Here is a 25,650-nt window from a genome sequence, read left to right as displayed (position 1 = left end):
GGAAGAGCAGGGCATCCCATGCTAGGACAGCTGTCAGCCCACCCTTCCCAAAGCCTGCCCTCATCAAGATGGGAAAATTCAAGCTGATGTTTGGGAGGCAAGGCCATATTGAGTGGTATAAGAGAGATCTGTCCAAAGAAGCCAGCCAGGAGAACTGGCCGTCAGTGTGGGTGCAGCTCGCCCACAGATTGCCACAGACCAGTTCCCATCCCTGTGTCTCAGGGAAAAGCCAGGAGAACTGGCCGTCAGTGTGGGTGCAGCTCGCCCACAGATTGCCACAGACCAGTTCCCATCCCTGTGTCTATGCAGGAGACCGGAGCTCCCAACCCTGGGGTTTGATCTCAGAAAGGACTACCCTCTCCCTGCTGCAAATTACACGGTTCCTAGGGTCTGCTCATCTAACGTCAAACCATGAGTCACCAATGAGGGAATGCACCCCCCACAGTAGACCAGACACAAGATAGTAAATAACATTTTATTTCATTTACAGAGGGGCCTTGTGGCAACAAGGTTGCATGGGACAATAGCACCCAGGTGAACACATGGAAAGGCCATGGTAAGCACACAGATGAGCTTGGTGCAGCTGCTCCGCGGGCTTGGGAGCCAGGAGAGGCAGACAGGAAGACATGGGCTTGAAAGTTTCTCTTTGCTTCCTGCCGGGATGGGACCGGCTCCCCTGCACTCACAAGGCCACACGTGCCTTGCACACACAATGCGAGAGCAGCACAGTTCCCACGGAAACGCAACAGTGAGTGCATGGAGAGAGGGATCCTTCCATGCCTGGCAGTGATGTCACCCATAGGACTCGCCCCCCCTGATTCATCCACTCTACCAATGCTGCTCTTGCTCTCCTTCTGCTCACGTCTGCCCGGTCCTGGGTCCTCAGCCCTGGAGTGCCCTTGGTGATCTGCAGTTCCTGAGCGTGACGGTGGCATTTGGGTGCTGTCCCAGGCTAGTGCACGGGTGCCAGGGTCAGCGGGAGCCCTCCTGAGGCCAGGAGCTACAGCAGCTTGACGTAATTCTGTGGAATCAGCCCTCTCTTGCCGTTCAGGGTCCCTTCCAGCCAGCCAGGTTCCCTTGAGGTCTGAACTGAAAAAGAACATACACCATTATTTACAACACTCACCATGCTGCCGTGCTTCCTGCTGGCTCAACCATGGGGCAGCCGGTGAAGAGCAGGATCCTCCTGGAGCCCTGGGTAACTAAGCTGCCGTGGGGTTACTGATGACTTTTGCCCAGAATTGGTAGGCACAAAGCTCACCCATCTAGTCCCCCAGCTTCCCGTCTTGCTCCTTCTAGTGCACTGTGCACCAAGTCGCTCGATAAACACCAGAGAACACAGAGCAGAGCACACTTTCCCCCACTTCACGTCAAAATCAAGCTTACTGATCCAGGGCTCACAGGGCCCTTCCCACCAGTCCAGCAGTGCCTCAAGCTCCGTACCCTATCAGCCGGTTCACCAACAGGGGCTGCACAGCCTTAGTGCCTACAGTACTTGATGCCCAGAACCTTTCCCACTTCTTCAAGGGGTAGCTCTTCCACTGCAGATTCAGGACGGCTTCTCCTTAAGTGAGTTCTGCTCCAACCTTTCCAGCCACCACAGAAGCAGTCACACTGGATGGGGAGCACCTGCTGGCAGGCCTGGACCTTATACAGCTGAGCACAGTGCCCAGCGCACTCTAAGTGTCAATGCATGCTTGTGACAGTCACATGACAAGGGTCATACTGGATATGACAGAGGGCTCAAGCCAGGACACTAGCGTTTTGGTATCAAGGGACCCAAGCTAAAGCACCAATTATGGCTGGGGGCAGTAGCCACATACCTTGTGAGGAGGGGGCAGTACTTGTCCACAAAACCACCCAGAAACCAGCTCTGAAACGCAGCTTTGGATCACAACCAATGGAATTATCTTCTACTAAAGACCGAGTGTAGGTACACACACTGTGCCGTCTGTGAAGCGGTGTTTCCCCCTGTGTGCATGCCGCTCTCTTTATTCTATTGCTTTGAGACTGCCAGCTGCAATCGAGCAATTCACGACCCACTCATGTGTGGAGAACACTGGTGGTTCGGTTCTAACTGTCCTTTTCAATGAGGTCACCATTTGTTTTTCCCCTTGAAAGAGGTGCTGTGCATTCTGCTATCTGCATCGTCCAGCCTTCTGATACTTTCTTCCATCTGCCAAACAGCTTTAGGCTTCTCCCTAGGTCCTGAATACACCCCAACCATGCCTGGGCAGGACAGATTCACACTTCAGTGGAGGCTTTGCCCCGATTCCAGACCAGATGAGGGGCTTCACGCGTACACATTCCGTGTGCCTTAGAGTCCAGGAGAGAGTGAGACTCCTATTTGAGGCTACAGCTGAAAGCACAGCACATACGCATGAGAACTCACGCTCCCTGGCACCTGACTCAGTGTCTCGCACCATCATTTGTGCAATAAATGAGCAAATGAATCTAAGGTGTGCTTTCAAGGTGAACCAGCAGGCAGCCATTCACTTTTATCCCCTTTACCCTATTCGTGTTACTAAGGGCATTATGTTGAAAGGCATCATCCATACAGCACACTGGCAATGCCACCAGTATATGGAGAAAGGACTGAACTCAGCACCAAAGCTGCTCCTCAGAATGTGCCACCTGCTGCACTATGGTGTCCTGGAACAGTGTAAACTCAAGCTGAGGTACCAGAGCTTGCCAAGGCTCATCCGTGACAACTTCAGAAGATCTGTTCATTCTTTAATCCCGTCACCACCTCAGGGCAGGGCTAGCATTGGCAGGGACCACACTGCAGCTGCTCTGGCTGTCAGAAGGAGCTGGCAGAAGATCCCAAAGGGTCTCCTGCGCTGGAAACTAAATGCTGCGTTGCAAGGCAGCTGTGCTTCCATTTTTATGGCAGGAGACACAGTGGCGCCATCTCCTCTAGCTCTCTATTGCCCTTTCCTATGGGCATATATGTTCTCTTGTGACCTCCATCCTTCTACGAGTCTGGATGCTCCATAAACACAGTCATCTGTTTCTCCCTTTGGTATTGGCTTATTTCACTGAGGATCTCTTCAGGTTCAATCACACCCACGGGCCAGTCTTTCTGTAAACAGCTTGCTTACAGTCCCGTCTAAGTACACACATTTTGTTTGTCCATTTACCTGCTCTTGGGCACTGAGTTCTTTCCATCTGTGGGCTCCTCGTGAGCATGGATGATGCTATCAACATCAGTATGCAAATACGAGACTCCCCGCCTTCCTCATTTTGGACTGTGGGTCACACTGGATTGCATTACTCATGTTTTTTTGGGGGGTTTTTTTGGAGATAGGGTTTCTCTGTAGCTTTGGAGCCTGTCCTGGGACTAGCTCCTATATACCAGGCTGGCCTCGAACTCACAGAGATCTGCCTGCATCTGTCTCCCGAGTGCTGGGATTAAAGGCATGTGCCACCACCACCCAGGTACCACTACTCATGTTTTAAGTAGCTACAGTATTATCTTCCACACCGCTATCATCCTGATCCCGTTCCTAACTGCGTAAGAGCCCCCGTTTCTCTATAACCTAAAAATTCCTTCCGTCTCCGTCCTCCAGTGCTGGACCGTGTGTGAAGTGGTTTATCACTGCGCTTTTACTATCCCACCATTGACCATCCAGGAGGCAGACTGCAGAACCAGCACCAATGCTTTCCGTAAAGCCACATCCATTACAGAATCAAGTCTTGGGCCTTTCTAGGCCACCCTAAGGTGAACTATATACTGTGGCAAACATTAAAATACTGAGGTTTCTGCATAAGAAAATACTAGGAGCTCAGCCTCAGCCTAGGAAGCAAACACAGGCCCCATGAAAGCTGTGTCTGAGGATTCCCCTCTGTCTCCCACCTAACACACTTCCCTCTTCAGGGAGACCATGGGTTCAAATGTCACATTTCTCAGTCTCCTTCCTAAGCTTTAACTAAAATACCTTTGCTCCACAAGTCGATATCCCAACTTGCTCATTTCTGAGTTTAGCCAGCGTCACCCTGCATGTCCTCATCTGGCACTGAACAGCGTTCTGAGATTCCCATGTTAGGAACACATCTGGAAGGCCCTGCTGGGTGATGCTGTCCACAAACCACCAGCCTCCCAGAGGATGCCAAACAGCATTTCAAGGATTAATCTATGTACTTAAACCTTAAAAGTCTAATTCCTACAGCCCTTGAAGGATTAATCTGTTCTGTACCTGCTGCCCAAACAATAGAGACACTGCTCTACATGTGGAATCTAACCAACACATGGGCCCAGTGGGGCTGCTGGCCTCAGCACAAAGAGTGGGCTAGTTCCCGCAAAGCCTGTGTTCATGGGCCCTATGGTCCTGTGAGCAGACAGACACAGGGGAAACCAGGCTTCATACCTGACTAGCAGAGATACCAACAAGTGTATCTGTGGGGGACATTTCCTCTAGCTTTTAAAGGAACACTGGCTGCCCCGAGACCACATAAGCGAGCACAGACCTTCCTAGTAGAGCACAGAGACATCTCCCAGAGCTACAGAAACACATCTTCAGCCAAGGACTGGAATTCATAACCTAAGTCCACAGCCTCAGAGTAGGAGGAGAAAGAGAGCTGTTAGAGAATGGCATACTTCCCCTTCCCCTTTCGCACACCGTCGGGATTCCTGTTCCTATTATTCCAAAGCTCTATGAATAGTGAAGCCCAGGGGTCATATCAGGCCACTAACAATCATAAACTGGGTTCTGTCCTTGCAAACACTACAAAAATGGATTACACTATAGGATCCTTGTGATTGCTAGACTTCAGCAAGAGAGTGTTCCTGAAGACAATTCTGCAGGTTGAGCTGTGAACAGTGGCTACTTGGAATGCTGGCTGGCTCGACAGGTCCCATGCCTAGCTGTCTCATGCTGGTTGTCAGAAAGACCCCACTACCATTCGAAAGACGAACAAATTCTGAGCAAACACCTGATTTTTAACAAGTTGTGATGGAGGTGGGTCTTGTATCTTATCTGTTGTTTTCATTGGTTAACTAATAAAGAAACTGCTTGGCCCTCTGATAGGGTAGAATTTAGATAGGCGGAGTAAACAGAACAGAATGCTGGGATAAAGAAGCCGAGTCAGTGAGTTGCCATGATTCTCCCACTCCAGACAGACGCAGGTTAAGATCTTTCCTGGTAAGCCAGCTTGTGGTGCTACACAGAATATTAGAAATGGGTTAGATCAATACGTAAACATTAGCCCGAGGTGAACACGCCCCCCACTGGGCAGAGTTTCCCCTACAAAGTTTAGAGATCAACTATTTACTGAAGATAAAAGTGCATATAATATTGTTTATATAGTATTTATTTATATGGTAGGGCTGTACCCTACTTAAGGGCTCCAACTTCTTATGCCCTTTTGGACCTGCCCCTAAAGAACAGCCAGTCGGCTGTGCCAACTCTGAAAACTTTCCACTGAGCTCATGTGTACCACAATGGGGCACTGGGGAGGCACCTGGAAGACATAGGGCTCATGGAAAATCCACATCTACATGTCGGGAGGGAGAGTGCCAGCATACTGAGCAGACCTTTTTATGGAAGGGGCTAAGGAACTACTGAGATGCCCTGGGTGTCCAGTTAGCATGCCAGGCAGAGCTGGCCACCATGCCCAAGGGAGACATAACCTGGCTAGATGCAACCATACCTGCAGCACACTGTGATGGGCCCTGTGGGGCACAGAGGCATCAGAATGTCCCCCAAGTGTCTACAGTATTCAGAGCTCAGCCTTCTGAAGCTCACTGCATCACCCTGATACATACTTGCAAACTAGGATGAGAAACCTGATACACAGAACACAGTTTCCACTGAAGGGGTAAGTAAGGCACTGCAACCTGCTGTTAGCCTGTGTGTGTGTTAGGAATGCTCATCTCTATGTAATATGTATGTGTATATACACATTTTATGGCACTTTTTTAAAAAAGTCATCAAGAGACTTTGGTGGTAGAGAACTTGGGCCGCCAGAGTTGTCTACTTCCTGGCTTTTCTTCTGTCCTCCATCCATACTAGAAGATCCAGATTTGGCGTAGAGAGACACAGGTCTCATGGCTGTCTGCCGAAAGGAAGCACTATGTACCCAATTGGTTCTCACTGACCTATGTCCTCAGAGTGATAACTTTAGAGAGAATATTTGACCCAATTTTGGCCAAAGAGATGTAAAGGCAGTTAAACCCAGAAGTAAGTTCTGAAAAACTGTTCTCATAAAAGAAATGCAAAAAGCTAGAATTATGTGTGGCCTGGACCTGTGACCGCTTCTCACTCTACAAGGACACCAGGCAAAGACCCAAGTCTTCAGCTCGGAATGCTCAGCAGACAAAGGGATACTCTGGTCTTGATGACACCGTTTCATACCCTGAATAGCCGCTTACAGTCTCCGCAGGTAAGTCAGGGCTCGATGGACTTAGCCAGTCATTCTGCTTCTCACTCACAGCCGAGGGCATCCTCACAGACCCACCTCCACGGCAGTAGTTCTCTCGGCAGCGGAACTATGCGAGGAACCGCGGAGGCTCCTACACACACTTAGGTGACATCACAATGTCATTACTACCGTGTACCTCCTGTCATGTGCCTCCAGCACGCGACAGGGCAGCTGTGTGGCCACGCTCTCTGATGACTGGGTATGCGTGTGTCATGGTGCTGTGTGAGGGCACTGCTGCTGTTTTCTGGTATTATCAGGAATCTGGCTCCAGGGGCACACACCACACACAGAATCTATTCTAAGTGAAGCAACTTGCTTTCTATACCGCAATCCTCACCAAATGTTGCACTTCTGACTACCACAATGCACTATGGTGATACGTTCTGTAAACTCCAAACATTCTGACTAATCAGCCATGCCATCCTAACATCCAAGGTTTTCCCTGCTTCCTAGAAACTCTTTTGGGGAGCTCCACCCACACGCAACATCACTGTTTCCACAGCAACCAATGAATTCCATAATGAGTGTGACTAGGGAGGGAAGAAATCAAGAGCAAGGGAGGAAAATATATTCACTGAACCAGAAGAGAAATTTCTGAAATATTAAAACAGGCATAGCTCCTAAATGTCTGTGTATGAATATTAAACATTCAACTAAAATCCACACCCTTATTTAAAATGCAAAGTCTAAAGATGTGCACACTGTTCCAGCTGGCAGGAGACCGCGAAGCCCAAGAACCGCACAGAGAGAGAAGTCACAGTGTCTGGATTCCCAGCTCCTCGCTGGAAGCCGAAGCTTTTCAGAGCTAGCAGCATCACACAGCTCCTGGAGTTGGCAAAGTCATCTCTACAGACCAGTGGCAGAGCGCGGCCACCAACATTGGCTGGTACTCTGTGCGCAGACTGTAAAGATGTCTCCGCCACAAAGCTCTTGCCGGCACTTACCATCCTCAAAAATGGCTCCGATTTCAAACGACAATTCCGAGCTGTGTTCTGCCTCACATGGGTACACTGCGCGGGCCTTGCGATTGCTAACACTGCAGAGAGAACACAGAAGGCTTGAATGAAAAGCTGCAGACAGAATCCTCACAGCCCCTCCACATTTCCCACATCTCATTTACACCCCAACAGTGGGGTAGTATATTTTGAAGAGATGACAGGGATGTGAACATCAGGCAGAGATGTGGCACTTGGCTTTCAAGTAGATGATGGGTTTCTGCTACAAACCTTTCCATGGAAGCCTCCCTGGGAAGATGTCAGTGAGCCACTTCACCAGACTCCCCTCATTGCCTGGTGGGATGTCCCATCCCAGTGCTCAGCATTGTAGCTGCACAAGGCGTGGTTACCGCTGAGTATGTCAGCCGTGCACTAGCCAAGTGCAGGAAAGAGGCACACACCCATTAAGCTGGCTCCCAGCATGTCCGTGTATGCTGCCTACAGTTCCCACAGCACACTGGAATGAGCTGCCATCCCTGCTTAGGTCTTCTTTACTTAGGCCATCTGTCCCCCAAAGGCACATAAGGCTCAGCCTCTCCTAATTTGTGAGAACATGTTCTGAGCCCTTCTGAGAGGCGTGCACAACGGGGAATGATGGAAGCCATACTTGGTCAGATCCGAGTCAAGGAAGGAAGAGAAATTCCACATCTTCCTGCAGACAGAAGTCCCTGATGGTAAGAACTATGCCAGCGATGCCCAGGCAGAATGACTCATTACTGTCTTCTGCAAACTGGTCATAAGATGCCCAGAGAAAGTAACAAAGAATGTGCTTTACATCTGCAAATAAAAATTCTCCCAAAGCACCTAACTTCATAAATCAATAAGAAGGACCAAAAAGGCAGAGCAGGTTCCAATAAGGCTCGTCCATTATAAATTATTCTCAAGAACCTGCAATTGGCCATGCATAGCCAACAGGTTCCATCTCTACAGATTCAACCATTCACTGACTGAAAGTATTTCCAAAAACAAAGAAAAAGAAAACATGCATCTGTATTGTGTATCACATTCAGGCTTTCCTCTCATGCCTTTCCTAAACAAAACGGTCTAGAAAAGGAAATGGGAGGCGGTGGCGAGGAGGAGGCAGAAATCCTTAATAAATAAATAAATTTTTAAAAAAAGAAAAGGTTTGCACAGTATTTACAACATTAGATATTAAAATTTATCTACAGATGACTTCAAATATACAGGAAGATGAGTGTAGGTCAGATGTAAATACTACACCTGCTTCTGAGATGCAGCCCAGCCCTGATGGGGGCTTAGTTAACAATGCCAAGGGGTGCAGGCAGGAATTCTCTAACAGAGGGCTGTCAGAGCCCTTCTTTGTACCACACCTAATTCCACAGCACACTTCCAACCACATACCATTCAGGCAGCTTGTCTACAATGGAGGCAGCAGGAGAGAGGGGGAAATGGGACATCCTTGTTGAAGGAGGTGTACCGGCTGCATTGGAGCTTGGTGTGGTCGGAGACTGCAGATTTAGCCACTGCACCATAGACGACTGGGGCTGGCTTGGCCTAAGGATACAGGTGAAGGACAGGATTAATACCGTGAACACTGATAACAGTCCAAATCCAATGGCCAGATGCCAGCACCCATGTGTCTTCATACCACCAGGGATAGAGTCCTGTCTGTATCCTCCCAGGACTATAACACAAGCCACTCCAAAAGGAGCCACATCTCAAACTGAGACACTTCACTGAGCTTCTGTCTGTGGGGAGGCTGATCCTGTCTAGCCCACTGTCACTTCCAGTGTCCTGGCTGGTTTCCACCCACCTGGCTTCTGTCTGTGGCGAGTCTGATCCTGTCTAGTCCACGGTCATTTCCAGTGTCCTGGCTGGTTTCCACCCAACTGGCTTCTGTCTGTGGCGAGTCTGATCCTGTCTAGTCCACGGTCATTTCCAGTGTCCTGGCTGGTTTCCACCCACCTGGCTTCTGTCTGTGGGGAGTCTGATCCTGTCTAGTCCACGGTCATTTCCAGTGTCCTGGCTGGTTTCCACCCAACTGGCTTCTGTCTGTGGCGAGTCTGATCCTGTCTAGTCCACGGTCATTTCCAGTGTCCTGGCTGGTTTCCACCCACCTGGTTCTGTCTGTGGCGAGTCTGATCCTGTCTAGTCCACGGTCATTTCCAGTGTCCTGGCTGGTTTCCACCCACCTGGTTCTGTCTGTGGCGAGTCTGATCCTGTCTAGCCCACTGTCACTTCCAGTGTCCTGGCTGGTTTCCACCCACCTGGCTTCTGTCTGTGGCGAGTCTGATCCTGTCTAGTCCACGGTCATTTCCAGTGTCCTGGCTGGTTTCCACCCACCTGGCTTCTGTCTGTAGGGAGTCTGATCCTGTCTAGTCCACAGTCATTTCCAGTGTCCTGGCTGGTTTCCACCCACCTGGTTCTGTCTGTGGCGAGTCTGATCCTGTCTAGTCCACGGTCATTTCCAATGTCCTGGCTGGTTTCCACCCACCAGGCTTTGCTTCACTTCCTGCCTTCAGGTTCCCGCTTTGAGTTTCTGTCCTGACTTCCATCCCATGCTGTACTCCAGCTGAATCTGGAACAAACCCTTTCCTTCCCAAGATGAATCTAAGCCAATCAGTTCGCTAATTAGAAAACTAATGCTCAAAGTAGTGACGTGGACTTCTCAGAGGCAGGTGCTCCTTGCCTGAGAATGAGTTTAGCCTCTGAGAAAGCCACGGAAGCTGGAAATACTGTAAACTGAGACTGCATCTAATGCACGCAAGCAACTGAGGGATCACATCCTGCCTGGGCCTGTTATTCACTGCTATTCACCTATGGCCAGAGAAGATGAGAAGGCAAAACCTATTTCTACTGAACGCCTATCCATTCCACAGCTTCCTAAGTTGAGACTCTGTGTGTCGGTAATGTGCTCTAACTCATTTCTACTTATAGGGAAAGTCACACAAACTTAAACACCAAGCACACGGCCTGCAGCTGACAGAGACCAACACACAGCACTCTGAAGCAGAAAGGTCCTTCTGCTGGTTTTATATGTAGAAACCTAGAAAACTTTGCTACTAACAGTCAAGATTCCTCCAGAAAGAGCAAAAGAATAGAGTGTAACGGAGAAATCAATGAACCACAATCAGTCTTTGGTGTTTGAGTCATTCCTTAGAATTTAAAATTTAAAGAGAAGGCTCAGAGGTTAAGAGCACTGGCCGCTCTTCCAGAGGACCTGGGTTCAATTCTCAGCATCCACATGGTGGCTCACAATCAATTGTCACTCCATAACTGGGGATCCAACACCCTCTTCTAGTCTCCCCAGGTACACATGCGGTGCACAGACACACATGCAGGCAAAACACCCACATGCATTAAAAATAAAATCAAAATCTTGAAAAGAGGCCAGTTAGTAGACTCCTGGACGGCGCTTATCTTAGCTTGTTTCCATCACCGTGACAAACACCACAACGAAAACAATGTGTGTGTGTGTGGGGGGGGTGGTCAGGGCAGGAACTGAGGCAGGAGCTGAAGCTGCTCACTGGCTTGCTTTTTCCACAACCCAGGACCATCTGACCAGTGCTGATATCGCCCACAGTGAGCTGCGTCCTCCCACAAAAATCGCTGATCAAGAAATTGCCCAGGGACTTGCCCACAGGTCAATCTGACGAAGCTATTCTCAGCTGAAGTTCCCTCTTCCCAGGTGGACCTAGCCTATGTCAAGGTAATAAAAATTTATCAGTGTGGGCCCTTGAATTACTCCTCAATTACCTCAGATTTGGAGATTCGCAGCTATGGTATATAAAGTCTTTTTTTTCAGCTCTTTCCTTTTCTTCTTCTTCCTCCTCCTTCTACTTCTTCTTCTCTCCCTCCCCTCCCTCCCCTCCCCCCAATACAGGGTCCCTGTTTCCCTGGCTGGCCTAGACCAACCACCCCAGCAATGAGCATCCGGAAAGTGCACTCCTATCCACCCATCCATCTTTCTCTGTGGTGCCTGTGGCACATGCTCAGGAAGTACTCTGCAAGCAGCCCCGACCACTACACACACATGCACACATGTTATTTCCGGCAGGTTGCTCGCTTGTCCTTCCACACTGGGTTACTGCCTCGTACTCTTCTACATCAGAACTCCTCCTGCCATTTCCCTTCCATACAGCTCCTGGCTGCCCCTCTGTCGACTCTCCCTTCACTAAGAGAACACTGTCCCAGCCCTTTGTCCCAGGCAGTCACACTAGGTGAGAGCCGTCTACCTGCCCTATGCCATTCCTGAGAAGAGGCGCTGTTCTCCACGGCCCGCAGCCTCCCTGTCTTCAGTCTGCAGGGGAGGCCAGAGATCTCTGAAGGCCTGTCACCACAATAAACAGGAGGGCAGGCTGGGATTAGTAGCTTTATGATGCTGTCAGCTATATCTCTTGTCTTTACAGCAGGATCAGTCTGATAAGATGCCAGGCACGCAAAGCTTCCACCCACATTCTGAACCCATGTAGCTACAGAGCAAATGCACTTTAGCACCGACTCCAACATGCGCAGCAACATTGCTGCCTCGAAAGATACTTGATAACTGGCTTCACTAGAAATAAGATTCTAAGAGAACCTATTTACAAAACGTGTAACTGCCCACTGGGGGAGTCAAAAAACCTGCTTCACCCTACCGCAAGAAACTTATAAATCTTAGTGACCTGAACCACCTTGCTACAAAAGACACTAAATTCTTAGAAGAAAACGAACCTCTTCTTACTAATCAGGAAGGGACAAGGGTGGGTCAGCGAGGGTCTCATGGAAAACTTAAGGCCGCAGTCAGCCAACAATTGCCATGTAATCTCACAGCAAGTATTCAAGGTGCCTTGAGTGGTGTGCAGTGGTGGCGGAAGATGAGATACTGCACCACCACCATCACATCTGCCTAGACAGAGGTGGTGAGCGGGTGCCACCCATCGGCGGTGGAGGAAGAGGAGGAGGAGAGCCACAGGAGAAGACCAGCGCCATGACTGCAGCACGGACCCTACACTGAAGTCACAAACATAATGCTCTGTGCTCGTGAAGGGGAAAGTGAGAGAGCCCCTGGAGTAACAGTCAAGGAAGGGACGGGCTGCGCCTTAGCCTAGCTCATCCTGAACCTGAAACTCACACTTGGCAATCTCTGTTTAGGGTCTGCTTCTCAAAGGTGTCCTGTTTTCTGTATTTTCTTGTGTTTGTTCAACATCTGTGTGCTATAACATCTCATGGTAGCCAGTTCACCATGAGAGCTAACTCACTCCAACTTCAGTCTCTGTATTTGTGTTCAGGGTTTCTCCAGGCCCACGACACACATGCAGGCACTGAATGAGTCACTGATCTATTGCTGTGAAGAGATACCATGACCACGGCCAATCACAAAAGGAAACGTTTAATTGGAGGCTAGCTGCCAGTTTCAGAGGCTGAGTCCATGACCACCATGGCGGGGAGCTTGGCTGCCGACAGTCATGGAGCTGCAGCAGAAGCTAGGAGCTCATACCTGATTTACAAGATGGAGGAACACAGAGAGAATGAGACTGATGTGTATGGGCTTCTGAAACCTCAAATCCACGCCTGTGATAAGCCTCCTGCAACCAGGCCACACCTCCTAATCCTTCCTAAATAGCTACGAACTGGGAACTACTCATTCACGTATATGCAGGTCATTCTCATTTAAACTTCCACAAACACAGACTTTTGTGGGTTGAAATGTTCATAAATAACAGCAAAATGAAAGTCTAGAAACAGTGTCTGGGAAATATCCTGTCTCCTGGAGAACCGGGAGTGCTGCAGAGGGGAGAGCTGCGTGGCAGAATATGGTTTGAAATAAAGTGCTGTGGCCACTTGGGCAGAAGAAACGCTGGAATCCTGTCCTCTCAGAAGAGTGGGATAAGGCAACAAATGGGCAAATGAACACAATCAAATACCACAGGTTCACAGCAGGACCCAGGAGCAGTAGACAGGGTCCACAGCCGTCCGCAAAGGCAGCTTCTCGGGCTTTTCAGAGGACCACCCGCCTAAAAGCATACATCTATCCATTATGTAACCATCCAGAATTTGGCTGTTTTTTGTAATATGGCTTAAAATCTCAATACTCTCTGCCCCCCAACCCATGTGTCTGGGGGAAGAAAGTTTTCCCTGGGCTTCTTTACGCCTCTGCACATCCAATCTTCTGGACACTGTGCTTTTTGGACAGTTTTTGAAAATATCTGTGGGGAAAATGGGCTTGCAGACAATAGAAACTGTGTCTCTCTGAAGAAAAGAGTGGCCTTCATCCATCAAATAAGACTCATGGACGACCAAATAAGATGACCCGAATTCCTTCCTATCCTACCCACACAGTTTCCAACAGGCACCCTTCTTATCACACTGTGAAAATGGGACAAGACAATACCAACACTCTGACTACCGCTTGTGGCTCTCGGCTGGGAGTCTGTATCTTTGGACGGAACATGTACAGCCTGCAGGCGAATTTAACAGTGTACGAGTACAACAGGGTTTCAGTCCCTCCACAGTGTTGGCCATGTTGTCTTTGGGAAGCTGTAGAAACGGCTACCCTGATCATCTTTGGGTATCTTATAGTTCACATGAGAACCCGGCTAAGAGTCTCTGGGCTAAATAGCAAAAAGGATTGGTGACATCAGAATAAAAAGTTCGTGTGTCCTAGAATGTCAAACGAGATGCTCTAAGTGCCCTTTCAGCTATAAACTTGGAAGCTTTGCGCCTTTCTTCCCACTATTACCCTGGGCAAACACAGACCACTAGCCCTCTGGAGTGGGGAGCTGCTGAACAACTATATGAAGTATCTGAGTTCCACAAGTTTCTTGAAAGCAACATTGTGGTTGGGGGGGGGGGGGGGACAGCCTCCTGAAAAGCTAAACCACATTTACCAAAACAGGAATAAATTATAGAGAACTACTTCCCAGTTAACACACGTACTGCATCTTCTCCTGTGGACGAAGGAAGAGCCACTACCATCATCCTTCTGTGAGGGACAAGGAAATACAAGGGCCTCACTAAAAACACATGGAGATTTCAGACTGCTAAATCAGAAGCGTATTCCTGAAAATACACACAGTGAACATCTGTGTGGTCGTTCCTGAGGCAACTGGTTTCCATGAGTGGGTGGGATGTGGTGATGGAGGTGGGGAGAAAGGCAAGAGATAGGATACGGATGGATGGATGGATGGACGGACGATGGATGGACAGACAGATAGAGTGTGTGTGTGTGTGTGTGTGTGTGTGTGTGTGTGTGTGTGTATCAGTCTTAGTGACAAGGAAACAGTCTTGTATAGGAAGAATCAACTCTGGTATAGGAAGAATCGATATTCTTACTTTGGAAAAACAGGCTTGCACATCAGGCAAAGATCCTAGAGATTTTCTCAGTGACAAAAAAAAAAAAAAACCCAAAATGGTTCTGGTTCCCAACACATCTATTTTCAGAGCTCATATTTGTAAAGTGTAACAAGTTAGCAGGTTGCTCATGATTCCAACCCGGCCCAACTGACCTCAGTATCAGAGGCTGCACTTTCAATAGGTTCCCGTAGGCTGCACTTTCGGCATGCCTTCAGGTTCCTGTAGGCTGCACTTTCTGCATGCCTTTAGGTTCCCATGTCAGAAGAGCACAAACATCTCTGAGAGGTGAAACCGGGCTGAAGCCTTTGGACTTTCAAGGGTCCCTGGGAAACCCCACAGCATTTCTGCAGCAGAGCAGATGGGTCTGCTTTGCATACTGCTGGCAACAGAAGGTCAATTCCAGGGTGTGGAACACAGGGGCAATTTATTTAAAACAAAAGCAGTATGGTAGGGACAATAGTGTCAACAAATGACCACTTATTAGAAATGACTAAGTCCTCCGCGTTTACAGATACTTGACTATAATTAATGGAATCGAATTGAAAGTCTACACAGGAACCTCATTTGAGCAGAAGCTTACATGTTAGTGAAATGATCTCCCACCAACCTGGGAAATGCACAGCCTAAGTCCTGTAGATCCGTCTGTCCTGACCACGTGTTTGAAATACTAATAAAGACAGAATGAAATACTATAGCTGCAGATTCTGAGAAATCCCTTTCTAAAATAAAGTGTTCAGAAGGGTGACAACAGAGCAAGCTCGCTGTTTCCAAGTTCACATCCAGGACGCAGAATGGGAGCGCAGATGACCCTGATGAGGTCACCAGGATCTGTGGGGTTACGCAGGGGTCGTCTGAAAGGAATGTGGTGGCTTGAAAGAAAATAACCCCCAAAGCAAATGGCACCATTGGGAGGTGTAGCTTTGCTGGAGGAAGTGTGTCACTGTGGGGGCGGGCTCTGGGGTCTCCTTTGCTTTAGCTTCTCTCGGTGTGACAGTCAAACCACTTCCTGTTGCCTGTGGGTCAAGATGTAAGAACTCACAGCTACTTTTCCAGCACCATGCCTGCCTGCATACCACCTTGCTACAAGATGATGATAGCGGGCTAAACCTCTGAACATGTGAGTCACCCCAATTAAATGTTTTCCCTTCACAGCAAAAGAAACCCTAACGAAGTGCCTATTGGGAAAAGTCTGAAACAGACCACATTTGCCCATTACTAAGAACCCATCAGATGCTGTCCTGGGGACACCGGGAAGGTTATAACACTGCCTGCTCTCCTGAAGTGTTCAGGCAGGGCAGAGGTCAGAGAAGCCATGCCTGGGGCCAAGGGGCAGTCTGCCCACGACCCCTCACAGAACAGAGAAGGAAGCATTAAACATCTCTTGAACATCAGGAAGGCTTCATGGAGAAAGGGGTGAAGGGATCCTTCTTCCATATCATCTTCACACCCAGGTCATGTGAGATATGACTCTCTATGACCCTAACGTTCCATGACACATACAGGAAGACAATCTCAGAAAGGTACAGGGATTTGCTTGAGGTCATGTCTGGACAAGACACTGGAGATCACAGTCCTGAGTGGAAATAAAACAGCGGAGGAAGGGCCTGTGATGTGAATTCAGAAGACTCACAAGGCAGACCATGGGCTAAGGACAAGGACAAAGGATCATAATTACATACAGGCCACATGCATGACACTGGTCGCTCCTCAGGCAGACAGGGATTCCAGGACTAGTGCTGATGTTTGTTGGCCATAGACATGTGTGGGGTGTCACCTTCTTAGGAACAGGATAGAAGTGCATGGCTGTATACCCCCAGCATGGCCGCACACCCCAGGATGGCTGCATACCCCCAGGGCTAGTGCACCATGGGTGCATTCATTTGTGCCCAAGTCATCCATGGGATCTGAGGTCCTCAGCAAAAGAGGTGCGGACAGTTAACAGGCTGAGGTAACAGTGGGAAGCACACACGCGAGATGAGCCCTGCAGGAGCAGTAACACACGCTGCTGCGTTTCTGGACCACACCTCCCTTCTGGGAAAGCTGTGCACTTTTCTCACCAAAAGCCAATAACCATGCAGTATAAACGCTGATTTCATTTTTTACCAAAGGTATCAGAGTTCCATAGGGTGTATGCAAGAGAGGAAAGCCAGGGAAGGTCTTTCTGTTTTTATAACTTTTCTGTAGATACTAAACTATTCCAAGACAAATACTTAATCTTCAGTTATGAAAAACACAGACAGACACTTAATTACAGTCACACACTTAAGCATCCAAAACCCAAATGAAAACTTCTGCTTCTTTCAAAGGCAAGAAAAGATGTCCAAGGTTATACCCATGTGGTAACCCACAGCACCCATCAGACAACGTGGTCCATGTGGTGGTAACCCACAGCACCCGTCAGACAACGTGGTCCGTGTGGTGGTAACCCACAGCACCCGTCAGACAACGTGGTCCATGTGGTGGTAACCCAGAGCACCCATCAGACAACGTGGTCCATGTGGTGGTAACCCACAGCACCCATCAGACAACGTGGTCCATGTGGTGGTAACCCACAGCACCCATCAGACAACGTGGTCCATGTGGTGGTAACCCACAGCACCCATCAGACAACGTGGTCCATGTGGTGGTAACCCACAGCACCCATCAGACAACGTGGTCCATGTGGTGGTAACCCACAGCACCCATCAGACAACGTGGTCCATGTGGTGGTAACCCACAGCACCCATCAGACAACATGGTCCGTGTGGTGGTAACCCACAGCACCCATCAGACAACGTGGTCCGTGTGGTGGTAACCCACAGCACCCGTCAGACAACGTGGTCCGTGTAGTGGTAACCCACAGCATCCGTCAGACAACGTGGTCCGTGTGGTGGTAACCCACAGCACCCGTCAGACAACGTGGTCCGTGTGGTGGTAACCCACAGCACCCGTCAGACAACGTGGTCCGTGTGGTGGTAACCCACAGCATCCGTCAGACAACGTGGTCCGTGTGGTGGTAACCCACAGCACCCGTCAGACAACGTGGTCCGTGTGGTGGTAACCCACAGCACCCGTCAGACAACGTGGTTCATGTGGTGGTAACCCACAGCACCCGACAGACAACGTGGTCCGTGTGGTGGTAACCCACAGCACCCATCAGACAACATGGTCCGTGTGGTGATAAACTCCTGCACTGAAAATGGGCCTTCAAGAAATACTGGTTTACTAATGAGATTCATTGATTCAATGATTCTTCCAGAAAGGACCTTGCAGGCCACTCAGTCTTTTCTGACTCAAGTCTGACATCACTGTGAAGAAAAAGCAGCCCAGACAGATCATGAGGGAAGGACCAGGTATGACTGTGTCACAATAGAACTTATCTACAGAGTTAGCTAACCTCAGGCCACAGCCACTCATGCTGGATTGACTGGACCATGTGAGTCTGTTTCATCAGGGGTGAAGGAGATGAAAGACCACAGACTTCCCAGGTTTGAGAGACATCCCTTTCCTGCTTCTCCTCTACAGTGGTGGTTCTCAATCCCATACGCCATGACCCCTTTGGGGGTAATCTAATGACCCTTTCACAGAGGTCACATATCAGATATTTACATTATAGTTTATAACAGTAGCAAAATTACAGTTAAGTAGCAATGAAATAAATTTATGGTTGGGGTTGCATCATTAGGAACACTAAGATCCACTGCTCTACAGAGACTGGAGTGGGGCTCAGTGCTGAGCACAAGGTGGGAGCCTGGATCTGACCTGTAAACACTTAGCGCTTTCTATAGCACAGCTAATGTTCCCTGAGGCTATTTCCCATCGGTTCTCTTGAAGAAGGGTGGTGGCCAATTATCAAAGCCAGCTGGAAACACAGTAACTTGCTCATCCTGCAGCAGGTAGGCAGAGAAGTGGGGAGGGCATGGGAAGCTTCAGAGAAGATGAAACCATTTAACACAGTTCTCAGGCTGGAGGATGCTGGGCATCCCTCACAAACTTGCTCCTTTAACAAGAAAGGCCACACCCACCCCTCACATGGAGTCATGCGAAGTTCATTCCCAGAGCTAGCACACTTGGTTTCACCATCAGAGAACTATTCTGGAGTTACATCTCTGACCAGATCTTAGAGAATGATTTCCTTCCTTCCAAATGATCACTGTGGAATCAGCCTGAGGGGTAAAGGAGCAGAACAGAAAGGAACAGAAGCTTCATTGCAGAAAACTGCAGACCATTGGAAGCTGGGGGTTGCTGCCCATTAGGGTTCTTGATGAGAATACTTCCACCAGCTCAATTCCTGTGTAGAAAATAGCAGCTACCGGCAGGAAGCAGGAGGCCATGCATAGTAACCACCCTGGGCTTACTCACCGAGCTCACTCTGACAACTGCACCAAAGAACTAGTAGGTGAGGCTGGGACTCGGTGGGTCCCAGGCCTTGGTCATGTGACACATGACTGTTTTTTCAGAGGTCCCCACACATCTAGGCTGGGACTGCTGAACAATATAACCAAAGGTCAGGATCCAGAGCTACTCAGAGGCCAGAGGTCATCTCCCCAAGATGCTTGTGGGCAGATTATGAAACCAACACGACAGGAACTTGGAGCCAAGTGTAAGAAGATCATATCAGGTTCTCAGGGTTAGCAGACTCCCAGCAGGTGGCTGCCTAGAACTCCCAGGAGAGCAGTCCCTGGGCTTAGTAACTGGTGCCCTCAAAGCTTGCCACTGTAGGGGAGGCAGGTGTTCTCCCTTGCCTTTTATGGGTAATCTTGTAAAGCTCAGTTTGCTTGAATAAGCTACATAATCTTTTCTAAGACCTTTGGAAGAAGAAGAAAGGGGGTACAAAGTCAGGTCTGTGCGACTGGAATCCGTGCTTTTCCAGGCGAAGCTGTGTCCCTGCTGATAGAGAAGGCCAGTGAGCCTCAGCGCTATTTACTGGAGTCATAGCCAACCAACCCACAGGCAGGAAATAACAACAATCCAACAATGGCATCAAAAAAATTTTTCTCTTAGCCAACAAAAAACAATGAAACTCAAAGGAAAATGAAAGTCAAACAAGATTTAATGTAAGAATTATTAATTACTTGGAGTCTTAAACAGTAGAAATGCTACTACAAAATATGTGTCTTTATTTTCTATCATGGGATTTAAAGCTATATGAATTATCAACATTCTGAAACCCCCCAAGCTTTAGAGTGTGCAGTGGCAGAACTGCACAAAGACATGAGTTAGGTAGACCTAAGAGTCATACACAATGCAATTATCTAAACCATATGCAAAGGGCTGTGGGTAGACATTTACGGGTGACCGATGGCCACATATGAGGGCCCTGGGATTAGCTTCAGGAACTTCACTGAGTTAATGGGAGACAAGCTACACATTCCTTAGAAAAAGATTACGGATGCTGCTCTTTTGCAATCATCAGGACCAAGGAAGGGACAAACGCAGATAAACTGCCATGTTTAAAAGAGCAACCATCTCCCCACTAGACAAAAAAGATGCTGGACATCTTTTTGTTTTTCTTTTAGTTTTGTTTTTTTGAGACAGAATCTCTCTCTGTAGCCCTGGCGACCCTAGAATCCCCTCTGTAGACCAGGCTAGCCTCGAACTCACAGAGATCCACCTGCCTCTCCCTCCCAAGTGCTAAAGTGAAAAGTGTGTGCCACCACTGCCTGATCACTGGACATCTTGAAATGGGCAATTCAATGCCTATGAGGACTATCACTCTCCCCTGGCATCTTTCTAAATCTATAAACATCCTTGCCCTTTTTATGAAAGCAATGAATGGTTTAACTGTAACCAAGAATCAAATGTAAAAAAGAAATCTATTTTCTTTTTAAACAATAACCGTAACACAATGGGAAATATATTATGGCACCATGTAGGAGCAACTGACTGACTGCCCTGGTCTATCAAGGACTAGGGCACATACGGGTGGGGCAGGGCCTGTCACTGAGCAGTAGACAGTGTTCTCGGCATGTGCCAGGCAATGGGGGGAATCCTCAGCACCACACAAAACAAGGCAAACAAAAAGTTCAAACAAAGCAAAGCCCAAGTCAGCAGAAAGTACGGTGGAGGCCGGCATTCAGGGAGGCCAGGAAGGCAAAAGGAGAGAAGGCGAGGACAAAGTCTGCCTGGGACTTTGGTAGCTTCTGTGGTTGTACCAATTTTTCAGAAATCTGCTAACCGATTCTTTTTTCTGAACTTCATATACATCATTCGTAGATTATTGTGTTATATTAAACCTAAAGAGTTAATTTGATATCGCCAACAAAGTTGTTCACTTTGATGAAATACAGTCCCGGCCAAAAGTCAAAAAATTTGAAATGCCATGTAGCTCTCTCTGAGAAACCCCTATTTGCCCAATTTAATGGAAGTTAATTATTTCATTAAGAATAAAAATGAAAAAATCTTATTATTTCTTTAATAATAAAAATGGTAGGCTGAACCCACAGCTAGTCAAGGTGCAGAGAATAGGAACTGTGGGATGTTTAGCCCGAATAAGACTGTATCAAACTGCCCCTCCCAGGCTCAGAGGTCACTGTGGAGGACAGAGTGCACAGAGTGTGAGAAGAGATAGTGTCCTCTCTATCACAACAGGGCAGCTGGGAGATGAACTCCCACAACTGTAGCATCATATATAAGGCCCTGCCAAAACAAATGCCGGCATAGAGGGGAGAGGTGGGCATGAAGTCCCACCCTTACCTGAACTACTACAACATGCAGCTGCTAGGATAAGGAGGGTCAATTTGCTTGAAGGATGTATGTAGGTCCTAATAAGTCAACCATATTCCAGTGGATGGCCACACACCTAAGAGAATATGACAGCACAAGTAGACTTGATGGCTTCTTGTTTGTTTGTCTCAGGAGGATGTAATGTTGGGTGGTTAGGAATGAGAGTAGATCCGGCAGGATTGGAGGAGGAGGTATATATGACCAATTTACATTACAGGAAATTCTCAAAGAATAAAAATATTTTTCAGCGGTGAGCTGAAGAGATGGCTCAAGAGTTAAAAGCATGTTTTGAGAATATTTTACTGTCCCCAACAGCCAAAACCAAGTGTCTCAGCATGCAGGAAGCAGTCCCTGCCCTGGAGACTTGCTAGTGCTCAGGGTGAGAGGCACCACAGATGCCAACAGACGTAGGCAGAAAAGAACCACCATGGGACACCACCATCTGAAGTTCAACAGAATAGGAGGCCGCGTCTCTCTGTTAGCGAGCTAGTGGGAAAGCAGAGTGTAAGACCTGGAAATTCTTAGAGTTTTTTTCTGTGCAGGGACCTAAAAGGGTTACTTGCCAAGGCTCTGGCTCCATCAATTATAACAGAAGAAAACCTGTTTAGAGAAAACTAGTTTACTGGGGGAAATGACTTTGGGACATTTGAAATGCCCTGACCTATGATGTCATGTCCTCCAAGGAGTCTGAGCCAGCAACTCTTCATTGGCAATGAAGTCACCATCACCTCACAAGCATACAGGTAGGTAATAGCTTTGGATTGATTGACTTCAGTGAATAATGCCCACAAGTCAGACGCATCAGCAGAAAGCCAGGAAATCTAATTCTGCTGCATCGTGTTCCACCTGCCAGAGGCCATGGCTGCATTTACACACTGCCCAGGTCAGAGTCACAGCTGCTGTGGGTTTTCCTGCCAATCTGCCTTCCAGTGGCTGCAGGTAAGGCATTTCTGTGTAACACTGCAATGGGGTCCTGTGTGGTTACATGCGGCTGCATTCTTCAGGACCTGGATCAGAGCTCGTTCTGGAAGGTACAGTCAACACCCTAAACTGGAAACTCCTTCTTAAAGCTTGGTGCCGAGTTTTTAATGGCCCCACAGAAACTCTGGTTTAAAAGACACTTAGTCAGCATGTAGTGAGCCTACTATAGTTGGTGCTGCAAAGCTGGTGTGAAGAAATGGAGGGAGATCCCAATAGAACATCCCCATTGTTTCAGTGTGTGGGTGCACCCCTCGCGGTCCTGAGTTCCATGCTCGTGCTCTCTCTCCTTCTGCTCCTGATTTGGACCTTGAGATTTCAGTCCTGTGCTCCAATTTGGGTCTCTGTCTCTGTCTCCTTTCATCGCTTGCTGAAGGTTCATATTCAGGAGGATGCCTATATGTTTTTCTTTGGGTTCTCCTTATTTAGCTTCTCTAGGATCACTAATTATAAGCTCAATGTCCTTGGTTTATGGCTAGAAACCAAATATGAGTGAGTACATCCCATGCCTGGGTCTGGAAAAGCCTGGGATAAAACCAGACTCTCTGAACATAGCGGACAATGAGGACTACTGAGAACTCAAGAACAATGGCAATGGGTTTCTGATCCTACTGCACGCACTGGCTTTGTGGGAGCCTAGGCAGGTTGGATGCTCAACTTACTAGACCTGGATGGAGGTGGGGGTTCCTTGGACTTCCCACAGGACAGGGAACCCTGATTGCTTTTCGGGCTGGGGGGAGACTTAATTGGGGGAGGGGGAGGGAAATGGGAGACGGCGGCGGGGAAGAGACAGAAATCTTTAATAAATAAATAAATAAATAAATAAATAAAATAAAATAAAATGCCACAAAAAAAAGAATAAAAAAAAAAAGAAATGGAGGGAGAACAACAGATAAGAGATGACAATGGAAACTAAATGTACAAATGCCAAGGAAATCTCTGAGGAGGAAACAGACTGATGCTGTGGAATGCCTGCAGTGTGTGGGTCTCGGCTTCCTCCAAAAGGAAGGACAGAAACCAGACGCAACAGTCAAAGAGATATATGGTGATGTACAGAAGGAAACAGGGTCTTTAAAAGGACCTTTATTTATGAATAACTATGCCAACAGCACAAAAAAGATCCATGGAGTATAAGATCCAGTTCCTGTTAGCAAGGAGTCTATGATCGACGATTGGACACACACATACCACATAAATGTGAAATAGAACAAAAGGGCAGATACTAGCTAACACTCAGAGGCACCACTGTGCCACTGCCAAATGAAGATGATCAAGAGAAAAAGGGTCAAGGCTCTGATGTCCTAGATGCGAATTTGAAGTTGGACTGAAGACAGCGCAGGGTGTACTGAGCAAACAGGCAGAGAGGTACCTAAAGCAGGAAAGCCAAGTGTGCGGAAGGCATGCGGGCCATGGGGAGACCAACAACTGTGCCACTCTAGAAGAACTTAAAAGGTATTCTCATGAATACATGGATGTCCCAAGCAGTGCTCACACAGGTACACAGAAGGACAGGACTGGACACACGGGAGGGAGCAACGTCAAGGACTGTTTAGCAGGTGGACAAGAGGACTAACTTCTGTCCACCATACAGCCCAGCTGCATATCCCAGAACAGCCAGTGTAGACCGGTTGGAACCCTACCCCCATTGCTAATATATGAAGTGATGAATATACCAATGAGTTGATCTGAAACATTTTATAGACATACTGAAATGCCATGCAATAAACAATAAAGACATATGACCACCCATTTCCCTTGATCTTCTTCCCCAGAGACACAGCCTATAAGCAACACAGGCTAGACGCAGGGAAAGAGGCCCAGGGGTCCAGGTCACCGCTTCCACCCATCACCAGAGAATGTACTAGAAACACCAGCTTTCCCGCATCTTTGCAGGCCCACTGAATCAACATCAGCTGGGGGTGGGGCCCAGGACGGTTGGGGCATTTTTAAAAACTTCTTTCTCAAACAGAGTCTGCTAAGTACAAGTTCTACCACTGAGCCACACCCCCAGCCTGGGAACATCGGTGTTTCTGAGGTGTGCTCATTTGAGAATTCATCATCTGTATATTAAAGAAAATCTGAACTGACAGAAACGCATAAACACAGTGTGTGTGTTTGCACATGCACGTGTGTACATGTGAAAGTGAAGAGTTGGCTGTTGTTCCTCAGGAATCATCCTCCTTGTTTTCTCAGACTCTCTCACTGACCTGGAACCAACAAACCGATGAAGCAAGGCTGACCGGCCAGTGTGCCCAGGTATCCTCCTGTCTGTGCAAGCAGAACATGGCTTTTTTTATGTGGATTCTAGGGACTGAACAAGGGTCCTCATGCTTCTACAGCAAATACTTTACCCTCAACTGAGCCATCTACCCAGATCAAACAAATCCTTTCAAAAGTACAATGGAAGTTCTCCCATACTTAAGAGAAACATATTCATGTACAACATAGGAAGAAGATAAAAAAAATCAAGACTTTGAGTAGATGCAAGCTTCCATTACAAGAAAATCTTCCCCTGCTAGCTCGACAGCTTCCCACCTCTCCCACTTTGGCACTCAAGGCTAGAGTACTTTTCCTGACAGTTTCCAGTGCATATGGAAGGAAACTGGGGGGGATGCATTCCTTACTTGATTTATGACCAGACACATCCAGTTCTTTTTGTCTTGGGCCCAAATGTGTCGTGAACTGAGCAACAGCTATCCCAAGGCTCCTAACTACATGGAAGAATGAGGGCTAACTAAACTGTTCTCCACTGACTCTGATAAGCACTCACTGAAGGAAACGAGGGAGAATGTGGATCTCACTGAATAGTATACAGACTAATTCTAACTCGAGTGCAGCCAGAATAGACAGCGGATGCCACGCAACATCAAAAGGGACTTTCATGCTGATACATGCTTAAAGGTGACAAGCATATTTCAGTCTCCATGATTTAAGACCAGAATATATAATCTCTGCACAGAAAAATAAAATAACCTTGGATGGGGTACGTATGCATGCTTGTGCACACACACGCACGCACGCACACACACACACACACACACACACCTCTAGAACATGAATCTCTAACTTGGGAGTTTCACTCTGATTTCAGGTCAGTTTTTTTTTTTTTTAATTTATTTTCGAGACAGGATTTCTCCATAGCTTTTGGTTCCTGTCCTGGAACTAGCTCTTGTAGACAAGGCTGGCCTCGAACTCACAGAGATCCGCCTGCCTCTGCTCCCGAGTGCTGGGATTAAAGGCGTGAGCCACCACCTCC

General features: G+C 48.0%; 1 protein-coding gene across 2 annotated transcripts in view; it reads right to left on the bottom strand.

The window, feature by feature from the left end:
- Positions 1–461: 461 nt before the first annotated feature.
- Arhgap10 (Rho GTPase activating protein 10) overlaps positions 462–25,650 on the bottom strand; it is a 263,662-nt gene continuing 238,473 nt past the window's right edge. The window contains exons 21-23 of one of the 2 annotated variants that reach the window (XM_075976491.1): positions 8,778–8,930; positions 7,365–7,456; positions 462–1,089 (exon numbers count right to left, since the gene is read on the bottom strand). In XM_075976491.1, the coding sequence (XP_075832606.1) occupies positions 1,001–1,089; positions 7,365–7,456; positions 8,778–8,930 (334 nt within the window). In that variant the 3' untranslated portion in view covers positions 462–1,000. The remainder of the gene's footprint in view (positions 1,090–7,364; positions 7,457–8,777; positions 8,931–25,650) is intronic. The other variant, XM_075976492.1, reaches the window with a different exon arrangement.

The sequence above is a fragment of the Microtus pennsylvanicus genome, chromosome 6 (genome assembly GCF_037038515.1).
Source record: "Microtus pennsylvanicus isolate mMicPen1 chromosome 6, mMicPen1.hap1, whole genome shotgun sequence".
In the NCBI taxonomy this organism is placed as follows: domain Eukaryota; kingdom Metazoa; phylum Chordata; class Mammalia; order Rodentia; family Cricetidae; genus Microtus; species Microtus pennsylvanicus.
The sequence above is the reverse complement of the archived record's forward strand: the minus strand, read 5'-3'. Positions and strand labels throughout refer to the sequence as shown.